Genomic DNA, 16,404 nt, shown 5'->3' with positions numbered 1-16,404 from the left:
TTAATCATACAAATTATATATGGGTATATTTTTTTGTATCTTATATATATATTTTTTTTCTTAGTCTCAATATGTTGTACTGTTGTTATTTTGCATATCCTGTACAACTGCTGTTCAAGTTATTCATACTTTTAGTTCTACTTAAACGTTCTAGTGTTACAACTAGTTACATAGAACGCATGAAGAATGAATGACGTTTGGTAGTGAAAGTGCTCCGAGTGTCTATTTTTCTAATTTTGAGGCCGGTTTCAACCACTAGTTGGAAAAATTCACTGATGCTATCTGTTAGCTGGTTAGGGTATAAGTGAAGGTACAAGTGAGTGTGTACACACACAGGGTCAAGACTTTCACAGTCAGGCGTGTATTCTTTTTCTTTGTTTCTCAAATCAGATCTTTAAGACAGACTGTCTGCACCGTTTATTTGCAAGTGCTCAGATCAGATTTGTGTGGCCAGACATCACCAACCTATCTGCATGGGTTGCTATGGTAACAACGTGGGCATCAGTACCTACGTGTGCTGCTGATGCTGCTTTCCATCGCAGAAGCTGGAGAAATGTACAGAAGGTGCTGGCAGACAATTTAGCTCATCGTCTGTCCACAGACTTCTGTCCTCTGTCTTGTCCTCCATGTCTGTCTGCTAGCAGCGGCACAGATTCTGCTCAGCCGCTGAGCCAGGCTGCTGCGCTTCTGTCACTCGGGATTTGACATCATCATTGTGTGTCGCAGTGTGAGTGACGTAAAAGACACTTTGAAATCCTATCTGAGTGTTGAGAGCATCAGGACTGAGACACAGCAGTAGAAATTCAATCTGATGGTTTGGATTGAATTTGCAAAAATCGCATTCTGTGTGTTTTTTTTTTTTTTTTGCTGTCCTGACTTTCTAAAATCAATCTGGATTTACAAAAAACGGATTTGGCCTGGCAGTCTGAACAAGGCCTTAGCTGCTGCTTTCCAAGACTATTTTGAGTCCATTTCTTACTTTGAAGCGCTTGTGACTTATAGCTCGAATAGCATTTTTTTGTTTGTTTGTTTTTTGTTTATTACATTAACAGGTTCCTGCCTGTTCCGTTTACTCTAACCCACTGGGAACGTTTTTTTTTTCCACCTTTGTCATGTGTGGAACATGAAAACTGAGAATTCTATAAACATGTCAAGGACTGTTGCTTTAAGCTTAGGCATGTAGCAGTGAAGTTGACGTTTAATGTTAAAGAATGGATGCAATAAGAGGTCCTCACAAGTATCTGACAGCAACAAGTGTTTGTGTGTGTGTGTGTGTGTGTGTGTGTGTGTGTGTGTGTGTGTGTGTGCATCTTATCTGCCCATTCTCACCAGGATCTTGGTAGTGTAAGCAGAATTGATGGCAATGCTGTTGACCATGATTTCCAGCGTCTCTGGTTTGATGACGCTGGGGTCAGGGACAGTCTTATAGTGGGTGTCACCGATGTAGGCCTGGACCACTGTCATGCGGTTCATGGTCAGCGTGCCAGTCTTGTCCGAGCAGATGGCTGTGGCATTACCCATGGTCTCGCAGGCATCCAGATGACGTACCAGGTTGTTGTCTTTCATCATTTTCTAATGGGTGGGGGAGTGGAGGTTAATGAGTCAAGTTTCAGTTTTATCCTCATTTCACTTTTTTATGCATCACCACCATCAGCATCATCTTCATCTATCTCCCCAAAATCATAGCTAGTGGGCAGCTTAAGATCTTGCCTGTCCATTATGCAGTAGTGGAAAGAGTACCAAAAATGTTTTTTTTCTTATATTTTACTGAAGAAGAAGCAGAAGTACTACTGTGAAAATCGACTGGAGTAATCTGAAGAAAAAGTAAAAAGCAGCAAATTTAAAATATAGTCCAAGTGTTCCTGTGTTAGATTTTAGAAACCATAATGCCTTTAGGTGCAGTCTTTTCCAATTGTAAAAGAACAAGGGCAAACAAATTTCATGCTAGGTTATTTTCAGTGGAGATTTGAAAATTAGTGTACCAACAAAGTAAAGCTAGATTACTCTTCCCATATTTGTTGCCTTATTGACTGTTCACTGTGAAAGACACTTTTTCAGTTTATGATGGGCGAGTTTCTGCTGCTTACAGAGAATGTCTAAAACTGTTTACTTTGTAGTGGATGTGATTTAAACCGTAGCTACATACCATATTTCAGCAAAAATTAAGTTAAGTACAGCTACAATTACTGAATTTAAAAAATGCAAAAAGTTACTCACATGAGTAAATATAATGAGTTTCTTCCACTCTGACCATAATGGTAAGGCATAGCTACACACAGGCAATGTCCTGTCAGGTTGTAAGACAGGTCTGTTTTACAAGCTGTCCAAATCTGGCACCATCGTTAGCTGAAGCTTCTAGTCAGATTGAGGCACAGACTGAGGCGCTCTGCTAGCCTTTGCCTCACAGTCCTGCCCCTAGATGGTGTATTTATACCCAGGAACAGCACAAAATCAGCATGCCAAAAAAAACAAACAGTGTGCAGCTCTGGTTACTTACAACCACTTGTTGAACAGTTTAAGAGTCAATCAAGAGTCAGTTCAAGTCAACCAAACTGGGGTGGGAAGAATAAAAGATTGTGCTCTGATTGGATTGTTGCACTTTTTAGTGGGAAAACAGCTTGTAATCCCTCTCTGACAAAACAGATAGTTTAGCTCAGGACACATCAGCTGACAGGCCTCTGTCTACACAGACAGAACTTCAGATTCTTGCAGCCATATAAAAGTATGGCATATTTTAGGGTGGTGAAGTTGTACACACGTACTTCAATGTCAAATTGAGAGCTCCTATGCACAATGCATACAAGTTGGCAGGTCTGCTTCCACCAGCTGCCATTACTACAAACTCTACAAGCTTTAGCTCCCTTCCCTGTTCTGGTACTTATGGTACTGTAATGTGCAGATATTTAAGATAATTTAAAGGCTGAATTTATTATTTGTTTGGGCAAATGTTATAATTTGTTTCCCTTCATTTAGAGCCGAGGCAATCATGGCCATCAACATCAACATTGACCACGTTTACATGCACACCATATTCCTGTATTATTCGGAATATCCTCAATATTCTGGTTGTGCACGAGTCATGTAAACTGAACCCGATTAAGGTCATATTCCGGTTGGAGAATATTCCGAAGCAGACCCCTGGCATATGCCTGTTCCAACCACAATATTGTGCCAAATAAACACCTTAGTCAGAAAATGCCCCGTACCGGAATATTCAGTTACGATTCACAATGAATCCTGGGGCGTCTTTGTTGCTATGGTTACTGCAAGCAGGAAGAAAGACATGGCGAACAGCAGCAAGAGCCAGCATTTTTGGAGTGAGGAGGAGACTGCAGTCTGCCTTCAGCTAATGAAAGACTTAAATATCATGGAGTATATCGATGGGAGAAAACACAGAAATAGCGACAGCTTCTACTTCTTCTTTATTTCCGGCAGACCTATAGGCAAACTGCTGCCCCCGCAGGTTGAGTGTTGCATTACATAAGTGTGGAATACGCCGAAACACTGGAATATGCCAAGTAACATGTAGACGGAATATCCCAGTTGCTGCAGCGCATATACACACCTTATTCGGAAAATTACATTAACCAGAATATTGACCCGAATCGGAATATGGTGTGCATGTAAACGTAGTGATTGACAACATACAACAAAGTGGACATCTGATTGCAACCCTTGTTTCCTGGTGGTTTGCGGCTCCAGTTAGAACCTTAAATCCATAACATAATCCATTATGCAAATGATGCGCGGGTCCTAAAGATTTCACAGCATATAAACAAAATCCCTGATTTTCAAATATGAATTTTTGGTTGAAACAGCCACCTTATAATGTTCTGCTTCTGCCGCTAACAGAGTTCTAAAGTACGACTGCTTGCTTTGGCAAAAGATTAGCAGAAATGTGATGTACATACATTTTGTATATTTTGCACTAAAATCTTGCACTTTAACACCCATAGAAGCTGCCAGTCATCTTAAGGATGGTCTTGATTGTTTACAGTATACAAATAAAAATATGTAAACTTTTTGTCAACAATGTAAAATTTGTCAGTTCGGTTGGTTGCTTAAAGACAGTAACGACATTATACATATATGCAGTAATTATACAAATGTATCAGAATTCAAGTGGTAAGATTTATTGATGTTAGAGAGAAACCTAAATGTTATAGAGAAAACAAGTGATGAAAGCATAGTGACTTCCCAAAAACCAACTGATTGTTGATGGTTTGTGTATGTGTATATATGTGTATGTACAGTATGTCACCTTGACAGAGTAGGCCAGAGAAATGGTGACAGCCAGTGGCAGCCCTTCAGGAACAGCCACCACCAGCACCGTTACACCGATGATGAAGAACTTTACAAAGTACTGGATGTAGATGGGGGTGCACTCGGTGAGCCATGGACGACGCTGGACCCCAAAGGTGTCAATTACAAAGTAAAGGATCAGGATGATGACTGTCACGGCCGACATGATCAGACCTGCATGGACAGACAGGGATGGAGCCAACAATGGGCAGTTAACATCCTGACAGGCTTTGGTGGGACTTGGAAGTGGTTGTCATGAGGCAATACATACCGTGCAAAACTGTGGCCTGCTGTTTGATCACAAAAAAACACTCTACAACATGGAACAATCCCAGAACCTTAATATCCCTGGACAACTGTCCGTCCGGGGACACAATAACTCCATTGACCATATTGTTTCACTAGGCCACAATCTCAGTTGGTGGAACATGCTCATTTACATATCAAGAAAATGTGGTTGAGATCACTGAGGGTGAATTTCACGCCACATACAAATGGTAAATTTTACTCTACCCTCATATGCTCAGCTACATCATTGTTAACTTACTTTTGCTAACGTTATTGCTTTTGTCTTAGTAACAACAGCAGACTTTGTTTTTGTGTGAGTTCGATAACAAACAGAGGTTGTTATTTCAGCACCTATTCTCTTGTCTTGTTGTGGGCTGATATTGAGTGGTGTTCTAGCTTACTAGCATTTTTGTTTGCCTCTGATTTCAAGGTTAAAAGTTAGTTCAATCTGAGTTTGATTATGCAGACTGTTGATTAATGTTACATACTATATAGACTTTTATGAAAAGACATAGATATTGAAGTAATTAAAGAACTGTGGTTTAGACTTAGGCAAAAAAAAAAAAAAAAACAGCTGAACACATTTTACAAGCAATGATTTGTTTGAAAACAGATGTGCATGAAAAGTCAATTGCTAAGTATTGTTTAAATATAAAATATTTTCACATGATGCTGCAAGGTAAAAGTGAGGATGTATGTACAGTACTTAATGTTTCACGAGTTACATTTAACAGCAAATAATTATCTTATGTCTGAGAAAGAGCAGACCCTCAAATTCTCGTAAACCTGGTTGAGGGTGGCCACCAGAGTACATCCCTGCTTTAGGTTTCACCAAACCATTTATGTCTGGCTCAAAAATGGTGCTAATTTGAGTCAAGGATAGTCTGTCTGACATAAATATAGGTGCTTTCATCAGGGGTGTCTAACTCTTGGAAAAGAAAGACAAGACAACATATATTGCGGAGTCAGTTACAAGTGAAATTGAAGAATCAGCTTTTAGGGTGATAACTGCTTGGGTTTCTCCACCTCATTTTCTGTCAATCACCTCCTCTAAGGATGTTTTTGCTCCAAATTCTGTTTTTGTCCTGGAATGAAGGGCAGTTTATTATTGAACCTTGTCCCTGGCTAGAAAATGCCCTACTCTCTCTGTTGTGAAATCTCCTGAGGGTATTAAGGTCAATTGAAATGGCACACAGAAAATGCATCCAATTCTGGAGTGAATCATGTTCCCAATAAAACATGTTTCCAATAAAACAGAGTGCATTTTTGACTCCCCCACACACCCACTCCCATCCCCTGAGCTTTTATTTCCTGAGTGACAACTGCAAACCAGCCACCTCCTCCAAGGCCGCCAACAGTGGCCCTGGCCCACTCTCCATTTTGACAGCCAAAAGCCACATGAAACTGTGTCTTGCTCATCTCCTCAGCCAATGATCAAGCCTTATTCCTATTATCATTTTTTTAGTTTTTTATGCCTAACCTTTCCGCACCTGGATACATTTTTGTTCGCTCATGTTACTGAAATGTAGCACCTTCTTGAAGTGGTTTTAGCCACATTTCTGTTTTACAGAGCAAACATGGAGAATGACTCCACCCAGTTTTCCACTGTCTTCTTGGGAATATTAGTTTATGCTCACTGGATGAGGAGGTCAGTGAAGTAAATGAACACTTCTAAATACTTCTGGCACACAAAGGAGGACAGACACATTGATCTACCAAACAACTGCCACACTGCATCAACTCACTAACAAGCTTGAACAAAACCGGTGTGCAAGGAGTGCCGCCTCAAATTAGTGAGGTTGTTGTGGAAGCTCAAGTCCATCATAGCACAGCTGATTTAGAGGAATTAGAGCTTCGCTCTGTGCACTCTCAGCCTTCAAAGTCATTGTCCGGTTCCAGAGCAAATTGCTTGGAAATGGAGATTAAAGTGGAAAAAAGTCAGGTTTGAAGCAGAATTAGAAGCACTGTAACAAAAAAGAGATGCTGCAATGGCATACATGGCTGCACTGCAGGCAGCAGTGGAAGAAGAGGATGTATTGAAAGAAAAAGGTGGCCTATCTCCTCAGCAAAAATAATTAGCCTCGAGCATCAGTAACTGAGAGACCATAACAGAACTGGCAGAAGCTAATCAATCTCCATCAAAGAAGACTTCTTCATACCTGTTTGACCAACCATCTTATATTCACAACTATAGCCAAAGTAGAGCCCCTAATACAACCTGCCATGATCTGTCTCATCCCTCTCCTGATGTAAAGCCAGAAGGTGAGAGAGTTAAGGACAAAAGCCAATATAATGGAGCCCCTCACAGGAGTATGCCACACAGTGAGCCCTACAATACCCCTGTTACAGTTAACCTAGCCAAGTTCCTCATGATGAGTTAGCTACTGTGTTTATCTGGACTGTCTTCCTTCCATACTACCAGAGGTGTCCCTCCAATTATGGACAAACTCGCATACAATCTGACAAAAAGGACATTTTATGGCTCAAAATTGCATGGCCAACCTACATCAGCTACAAGAGTTTGCCATGACAGTTTGTGGAAATGCACCAATCTCGGGGAGTCCCATTTACACAAGATAATAAACCAAACAAATTGAGGACCAAACAAACAGTGTACCCGAGACACCACACCCTCTGAGTATCTGCAGAGGCTTTAGAGAAGAGCCATCAACAGAACATCAGCAGTTCCTCAGGGACAATGCTATTTGCTTCCACTGCTGTGCATTCACAATGTGACTTGTGAATGCACAGCAGTCAAAGCAAATTGGAAGAACTGAAAGTCCCTGTCACTTGTCCTGAGTGTGACAACAGACTTGTTACTGCCCTTCACTCTGGTCCTCCACTCTGGAAATCAAAGCCCTCTCCTGTGGCTTCACATCATGGTGGGGAGGAGGATGCAGCGGAGCAAAAACTAACATCAAACTGCACTGAAGTACTGCATGTATTGAGAGAGTTTAAATGCAATTGTGGTGTTCAAAGACATGTCTTGCGGATATTTATCCAAATGGGCATCAGGAGCTTGCAAAGGGGAAGGAAGTCAATCCCCACTGCCGAACCTCGATTTAATACAATGACATTCCCAACACCAGGTCAGAAATACTTACATCAGATGTAACTGAATTCCCAGACTTGTAGAATGTATGTCAAGAAGCAATGGAACTGTTCTGACAGCTCATGGTGGGCTAACACCTTATTAAGACACTATATTGTATTTTTTGCTTTAATTTGTCACCCATCTGTACTTATTTAACAAAATCAAAAGGATCAGTGATAGAGTGATAAAGGTAGGGTGGGTAACTGCAGAGTAGGTGGAATTTTGTTGAAAATTCGAGCTCAGCCAGCTTCTACCTGAGATCCAGTACCTTGTCCAGTCACTCCCATGCTCTGATGCTGATGAACTGGCGAAGCAGAAACCTGAGAGCTGCCTATCTTCTGTAACTATGGTCAGCTAAGCGAAATTACTATAACTATGCTAGGCTAGGCAGAATTTCTTTTTAGGCATCCAAATAGTAATAGTAGTTTGTAAGGGAGGTGAAGCAAGCATGCACAACAGTAGTGCATGTGCGTGTGCACAAAACGTGACTTGACTTGCAACACTTTCTTGAGGTGAGTGATTATTTGGATGGTTAAATGTGTTGTTCAAGAGTTATAAACTAAAATGTAAAGTATAACTATAGTGCCACCACCTAGCCAATCTTTTGACCAGGTGGTGCACACGTTTGCAAAGGTTGCTGATCACTTATATATAAAAAAAATAGATAGATAGATAGATAGATAGATAGATAGATAGACAGATAGATTTGGTAAAGATATTATACATTGTTGATCAAATATGTCAATTTTCTTGCTTTGCAACATTCCTGTTTTCTGCAGAATTCAAAATGATGGAAAATTTCATTGACAGAATGGGTGTGGCATCAATGTGCCATTTCACATTGAATCCAGGATATACAATTGTTCTTATGATTTACATTTGTAAAACTAGAGGCCAAAATGTAAAAGTTAGCTCCAGTGTCCACTGTGGGAAACATTCCAGCGTTCCGCTGGATTAGGGTTCCGCTGGATTAGGGTTCCGCTGGATTAAGGTTCCGCTGGTTAACTTTGGTAGTGGTCAGATTTGTGGCTATCTATCAACATGAAAAGGTAAGTGGGGGGTTGCTGGGGATGCTGCCTTCTATTTATTTTGCATTGCCTGACTTTTTGGGGTGATATTTAATTTTGGCTGTGGTTAACTGAACTGAGTTTTGCTTGTTTACTTATTGGATTACTACCATTTATGAGTTTTGATTGGATTACAGGGAAAACCCAAACTGGAGTTTTAATTGTTTTAAGAATTGAACTGTTGGAGATTACCAGGAAAACCTGAAGTACAGGGATGTTGAACTAAACTCCAAAGGACCCCCCTCACTCCCCCATGCTTTAACACATGTATCCTTTGTGACTTGGTAAAGACTTAAACCACTAAAGTTTGTATTTGTTAATGTGTGTGTGTGTGTGTGTGTGTGTGTGCGCCTCTCACCAGCCTTCCCAATCTGTACAGCCAGCCTGGTGAGTTTTCCCTGCAGCACAGACTTCTCCTTCTTGGTCACATTGACCTTCTTCACCGTCTTGGCCTCCTCCTTCTCCTCCTTCTCCTCTGATTCAGCGGCCTCCTCGCTCTTCAGGGGCTGGATTTCCAGTGCAATGCCATCCTGGGTCTTAGCTGGGAGATGACAGACAGTTTGGGGGAGGGCATGGTGGAGTGATGGTGGGGGTAAGGAGGTGGCAGGGGTAATAGGTCAAATGTGTGTGTGTGTGTAGGGGGGGGTAAGAATGGATGAGGGTGGTCAAGAGGGAAAGGCAGAAGAGGAACAGTTTGAGAGTGGTTGGGGAGTAGTATGAAGGAGGCAGGGTCGGGTGTAAGAGTGGAGGAAAAGGGCAAGAAGAGTGGGAAACGTGTATGGGGGTTTAGGAATGGAGGAGGGTGGGCAAAGGGGGCAACGGTAACAGAAGATTGAGACCGGTGCGAGAATGGTTTTAGAATGGAGTAGGGTAGTTGATAGGAGAATGGGGTAACATGAAGAAAAATGATGTGGGACAAGGTTGCATTGGGAGAGCAGTAGATTATGAAAAGCGTAGAGGGTTGTTATTAGGCAATAACAGTGTTGGGATAGAGATTGAGAAGAGACGAATGGGGGTGTTTTCAAGTTTGGGACAGATTAAGACAACACAATGACAGATGGATTAAAAAAAAAAAAAACGTTGAAGGTTTTACAAAATGGTTGAAGGGGTTCAATGACGGTGGTAGTGGTTGTTCAGGAGAAAGGAGGAGATTTTCCAAAAAATAAAGGAGCAGGGTTCAGGAGTGGTTTGGGAATGAAGGGTAGAGAGGCAGACAAAAGGTTGCAAATTAGTTAGAGCTGGAGAAAAGCTAAAAAAAAATGCTGTCAACCAGATCAGTGATCCGCAGAGGATTACAGAGATCTCTCAGATCAGAGAAGACCTCTCACAGTATCATTAACATGGATCTGAATTTCTGGGGAGACTGGCTGAATGCAAAAAATGGCATTTAACCAATTGAATTATCAAAGAACAATAAATATTAATGAAAAAGGTTCAAGTAGTTGGGCATTTGGAGACACTCTTGCAAACATGTTAGCAACAGCAGTTAATAATGAAAAAGTAGCTTGGTGAACATTAAGCGCACATACCACAGAGTACAGCAAGAGGAGATAAAACAGAGAATTTAACAAGGGAATGTCAATCATAGACAAACAGTGTCCCACTTTTGTCAAGACGGCATTAAACATCAGAACTAAGAGGTTGGGAACAAGGCGGTTGGGAGGCAGACTGAATTCTGACATGGTTTCTTCTTTCATTTTGTCAACACAAAGATAAGTCATTCCGCTACACAGCTCTGCTCCTGGTTTACACAGGCAAATAGTATATTTGCATTTCACTACATCAGCTTGCATTTGCCTTGTTTATGCTGTAGTTATGGAGCTTTTTAATCTTTGATCTTCATGCAAGGGTGCACAAGGTGACACTGAATCAAGCTATTCATTGTCCCCATCCAGTCCTATGGTTTCTATGGTTGCCTTTAAGAAAGACCCAAGAAAGCAATGTGTATTCTAAACTGAATAAATTCATATCATTTCAGTCAAACTCATCTGAAAGCGAGTCAAAATGAATGGATTGGCTTAAAAGGGTGGAAATAAAGTGATAGTTTGGGTGCCTCCCCATATAGTCACATTTGCTAATCCATACAAGTGCAATAGATCCTCTGAGTTTGACCTGTCAGCTTTACCTACCAGGTGTGTTACAAACATACATCACTGTGGGGAGCTATTGTGCATACTTGGAAAAAAAAAAGTCTGAGCCTTGGGTCACAGCTCAAAATTGTGTTGTTTGCTGGGCCAGATTCATTTTCATTCATTTTGGGAAAGAGCAGTCACGATGAAGTGCTCACAATCACAACAGAGAAGTAGTTGACAGATCAAACTAGGAGAGTCTATTACACTCCTATGGGTTAGCAAATACCACAATATGGGTATGAACCCAAACTATCACTTTAAATTTTGACTGGGCCACAAAAAATAGGAATAATTTAAAAACTTAAAACTCCTGACATAAATGAATTGTACTTTTAATCTATCAAATCCTCTTGGAGTGTCAATGAGAAACCTTATTCTGAAAATAGCATTATTATCTCTTCTGGTACCAATACCAATTCCAATGGACCATGTACATACAGCATTTTAGTTTCCTGGATGACACCTCTTCCACAGAATAGCACCAAACTTCAGTTAAGTATCATTTCACACCAAGGAGAGTAACTCCAGATGCTCACTGCAATAAATCTGTTCATTTCTGTGAAACCTTTTCAACTGCCAACTTTATATTTGGCCACCTGCACTTGATGCCTCAGCCTGCTGAAGCAAGTACGTTTCAATATAACAGTAAAGGGATAAGGCTTGGATACAAACCTATTCATATTTTATTCATTCAGAGGTCAGATATTCATACGTCAGTGCAGCTACAAGCTGTCCCAACAAGCCATCTTAGATGATTTGTGGGTTAATATTTGCCACTGTATTCTGTGTGAGGTAAATTGAGAGGCACACCTCATAACAAGTTTGACAAGAAAGCCCCAAAAAGCTTGAGTATTTGGCCTGTCTCGAGACAACTTCAAATTTAATTTATTCAATCAACTACATGCTAAGGTATGGCTGAAAAGGTGTGCTCAAAAACAGCACAGTCTTCCTCTATAGTCTTTCTAAAACCATTTCTCTATAGTTATCCAGTGATATAAAAATAATGGTCACATTCAAGACAGTCAAACTTGAATATTTATTTTGGCCATGGTACCATAACCTAAATGCTTGCATTTCAAGATGTTATTACAACCAATACAAAATTGTGCTATCATCTTGACATTTTGACATTAGCACCAAGGGTTGGCTCCAGAATTGGCAACTGGTCTATCATTTAAAACAAAACCACACAAAATTTTGCAAAAAAGAGGTTTTGTCTACATGGCACAAGCACCATTTTATCACACTTGCAAAAGCAGGTGTCAACATTTGGGCACTCTGCACCAAGGAGTGAGCTGGGGTAAATACAGCAGGGGGTGCCAAACCAGGAGACTTTGTAGTTATATGTACATGGTCCACTCTGAAGACAAAGCTGGACCGGACCACAAGCCACAACACTTAACTAGGCAAGACCAGAACTAACTGACACAGCTTCACATGGATGGGACTGGACTGACAGTGAGACTGACTGACCAACGCACAGCATTTCAACAGACGCAGCACTGAACTATGGGAAAACGCATGACAGATTGAGGGGGGGGGGCAAAGAGAGTCTCACAATGAAAATATTTTTTTATAAAAGAAGTTGACAAACAGGACGGCCCAAAAAGAAAAAAGAAAAAAACGCAAAGCATTAACAAGAAAAAAAGAAAACAACAAAAAACAAAAAAGCAATAACAATACAAAACCACCACACAAAGAAGGACAAAGTACAAGGTAGAGGAGGCTGAAAAACTCTGTGGGCTATATTTCAGCAAGAGAGGGAGAGAGACTGAAAGAGAGAGAGGGAGAGAGAGGAAGAGAGAGAGAGGGAGGGAGAAGGAGACTTAAAGAGGGAGAGAGTAAAACAGTGATTACAAGACAGCATGAAGTCCTGAGCAACACCCTGGAAGAGGCAACAGTGAGATAAATGAGATAAATCAAAGCAAAACCAAAGGGAAAAGAAAATACACAACAGAACAAACAACCGTCTACAGCCCACTGAACTGCAAGGGTGCAACTCCAACACAGAGCTCTGGCCCACCAGCCACTGACACAGTGATGCAGCTCCACATGCCGTCTATTCACTTAGTTCCTTGCTTTCATTTTTTGACCATTTCATTTTTCTCACTAACTACAGCATAAATTAAACCTCCACCCATTTTATTACCATATGCAGAAGAGCATTTTGTGTTTTCAGATCATGGAATATTAGTGTTATGATGGTGCTGCATAAAGCTTTTCTAATTATCAGTGGAATCACTCCAAAACCATGAGTTACTTTACTTCAGTGAGTCTGGGCTCTGTGCGGGCCAGTCATGATTCAAGTCCAGTTCTTCCACACGAAACTCAGCTGGCCACGCCTTTATGGAGCTGCTTTGTGCACTGGGTCACAGGGCCTTCCCCAAACTGGTCCCACAGAGTTAGAAGGAGAGAATTGTCCAAAATGTCCCATAGCGTTATCCCTCCTCCAGCAAACTGCACAGTCGGCACAATGCAGTCAGGCAGGGAACGTTCTCCTGGTGTTCACCAAAGCCAGGCTCGACCTTCAGACCGCCAGGTAGAGAAACGTGATTCATCCCTCCACAGAACTCTTTTTCACTGCTCCAGAGTCCAGAGGCAGTGTGCTTTACACCGCTCCGGCATTGTGCTTGGTGATGTAAAGCTATAAATAGCTATCAATATCTATATCTACATCTATATCTATATCTATATTTATCTATATCTATAGATAGATATACAGTACAGGCCAAAAGTTTGGACACACCTTCTCATTCAATGCGTTTTCTTTATTTTCATGACTATTTACATTGTAGATTCTAACTGAAGGAATCAAAACTATGAATGAACACATATGGAGTTATGTACTTAACAAAAAAAGGTGAAATAACTGAAAACATGTTTTATATTCTAGTTTCTTCAAAATAGCCACCCTTTGCTCTGATTACTGCTTTGCACACTCTTGGCATTCTCTGCATGAGCTTCAAGAGGTAGTCACCTGAAATGGTTTTCACTTCACAGGTGTGCCTTATCAGGGTTAATTAGTGGAATTTCTTGCTTTATCAATGGGGTTGGGACCATCAGTTGTGTTGTGCAGAAGTCAGGTTACTACACAGCCGACAGCCCTATAGGACAACTGTTAAAATTCATATTATGGCAAGAACCAATCAGCTAACTAAAGAAAAACGAGTGGCCATCATTACTTTAAGAAATGAAGGTCAGTCAGTCCGGAAAATTGCAAAAACTTTAAATGTGTCCCCTAGTGGAGTCGCAAAAACCATCAAGCGCTACAAGTAAACTGGCACACATGAGGACCGACCCAGGAAAGGAAGACCAAGAGTCACCTCTGCTTCTGAGGACAAGTTCATCCGAGTCACCAGCCTCAGAAATGGCAAGTTAACAGAAGCTCAGATCAGAGACCAGATAAATGCCACACAGAGTTCTAGCAGCAGACCCATCTCTAGAACAACTGTTAAGAGGAGACTGCGCCAATCAGGCCTTCATGGTCAAATAGCTGCTAGGAAACCACTGCTAAGGAGAGGCAACAAGCAGAAGAGATTTGTTTGGGCCAAGAAACACAAGGAATGGACATCAGACCAGTGGAAATCTGTGCTTTGGTCTGATGAGTCCAAATTTGAGATCTTTGGTTCCAACCGCCGTGTCTTTGTGAGACGCAGAAAAGGTGAATGGATGGATTCCACATGCCTGGTTCCCACTGTGAAGCATGGAGGAGGAGGCTTTGCTGGTGACACTGTTGGGGATTTATTCAAAATTGAAGGCACACTTAACCAGCATGGCTACCACAGCATCCTGCAGCGACATGCCATCCCATCCAGTTTGCGTTTAGTTGGACCATCATTTATTTTTCAACAGGACAATGAGCCCAAACACACCTCCAGGCTGTGTAAGGGCTATTTGACCAAGAAGGAGAGTGATGGAGTGCTGCGGCAGATGACCTGGCCTCCACAGTCACCGGACCTGAACCCAATCCAGATGGTTTGGGGTGAGCTGGACCGCAGAGTGAAGGCAAAGGGGCCAACAAGTGCTAAACACCTCTGGGAACTCCTTCAAGACTGTTGGAAAACGATTTCAGGTGACTACCTCTTGAAGCTCATCGAGAGAATACAAGAGTGTGCAAAGCAGTAATCAGAGCAAAGGGTGGCTATTTTGAAGAAACTAGAATATAAAACATGTTTTCAGTTATTTCACCTTTTTTTGTTAAGTACATAACTCCACATGTGTTCATTCATAGTTTTGATTCCTTCAGTTAGAATCTACAATGTAAATAGTCATGAAAATAAAGAAAATGCATTGAATGAGAAGGTGTGTCCAAACTTTTGGCCTGTACTGTAGATATAGATATAGATAATGTGTGAGTGTGTGTGTAGATAGATAGATAGATAGATAGATAGATAGATAGATAGATAGATAGATAGATAGATAGATAGATAGATAGATAGATAGATAGATAGATAGATATACACACTGGCACCATGGATGCCCTTGGGAAATGGTGTTTTCTGGTTTCTGACTGCAAAATTCTGTTCTCTTTGCCTTTGCATTAATATTAGATGTTAAATGGTGCTATCCTTTTTTTTTTTTTTTTTTTTGCACTCATTAGATGCTAATTGTAGTCAGTGTATATGGTTACAGCTCTCTAAGCCTGCAGAAATTTCCTTTAATGCCACCATAAATAAACAAGACGGTGGTGGTGCCAAAGCCTCTGACTGGGTGATGTGTCTTTGAGTGTTGAGTGTTGAGCACGCTGTGTTCCTGGTGGATTTTGAGTCCGAGCAGTAGCTCTTTTCAGAGGATGTTTACTGGTGATGAAAGTGAAAGTCCAAGGGCAAAGGGAAGGAGAAAGGGCGGTGTGTGTGTGTGTGTGCGTGTGCGTGTGCGTGTGCGTGTGTGTGTGTGTGTGTGTGTGTGAATGAGCGAAGAGAGAGGGGTGAGAGAGTGTGTGTTTATGTGCACGCAAGGGGACATCAAGACACATTCTGTCTGCAGCAGATGCTCAAACCATGGGAGGTAGGGAGGAGCAGGGCTTGTTTGTGTGTGTGTGTGTGTGTGTGTGTGTGTGCTGTGTGATGAGACAACTTGCAGAGGAAGTTGCATGTGTGTTAGATCACACAGGACATGGAGGCAAGTGGTTGAGGTTAGGGGGACTACAGCACCCAAAGGCATTTTAAAGGGGAAGAGGCATATAAACGCAGACACACACACACACACACACACACACACACACACACACACACACACACAGATTTAATAAATACAAAAATAACAACAGGTGCTTAGGGAATGCTTCATCTAACTCAAATATCTACTTCTGGGGCCATTTCTGTGCTTGTCCAAGAAAATCAAGCACATCTCAATGAGGCCAAATCAAAGTGGGTTAGACTGATGCGTTTCACTGCTGGCCAGGCCTGGCCCTGCCACAGGCATCCACATCATGGGAGCTTCTCGCACTTAGTCAATATGTTTTGAATTGGTGTTCAGTCAAGCGCTCATTAAATGCTTGGGAAAGGCTTTTAATCATTTA

The 16,404-nt window shown here is 41.4% G+C and overlaps 1 protein-coding gene across 4 annotated transcripts in view; it reads right to left on the bottom strand.

Annotated features, from left to right (window-relative positions):
- atp2b4 (ATPase plasma membrane Ca2+ transporting 4) overlaps positions 1-16,404 on the bottom strand; it is a 146,536-nt gene that overhangs the window by 40,499 nt on the left and 89,633 nt on the right. For all 4 annotated transcript variants that reach the window (XM_030051193.1, XM_030051190.1, XM_030051192.1 and 1 more), the window contains exons 8-10: positions 9,110-9,292; positions 4,262-4,476; positions 1,330-1,572 (exon numbers count right to left, since the gene is read on the bottom strand). In XM_030051193.1, coding sequence (XP_029907053.1) covers positions 1,330-1,572; positions 4,262-4,476; positions 9,110-9,292 — 641 coding nt within the window. The remainder of the gene's footprint in view (positions 1-1,329; positions 1,573-4,261; positions 4,477-9,109; positions 9,293-16,404) is intronic.

Source organism: Myripristis murdjan, chromosome 5 (assembly GCF_902150065.1).
Source record: "Myripristis murdjan chromosome 5, fMyrMur1.1, whole genome shotgun sequence".
NCBI lineage: Eukaryota > Metazoa > Chordata > Actinopteri > Holocentriformes > Holocentridae > Myripristis > Myripristis murdjan.
Note: the sequence above shows the minus strand (reverse complement) of the source record. Positions and strands in the feature narration are given on the sequence as shown.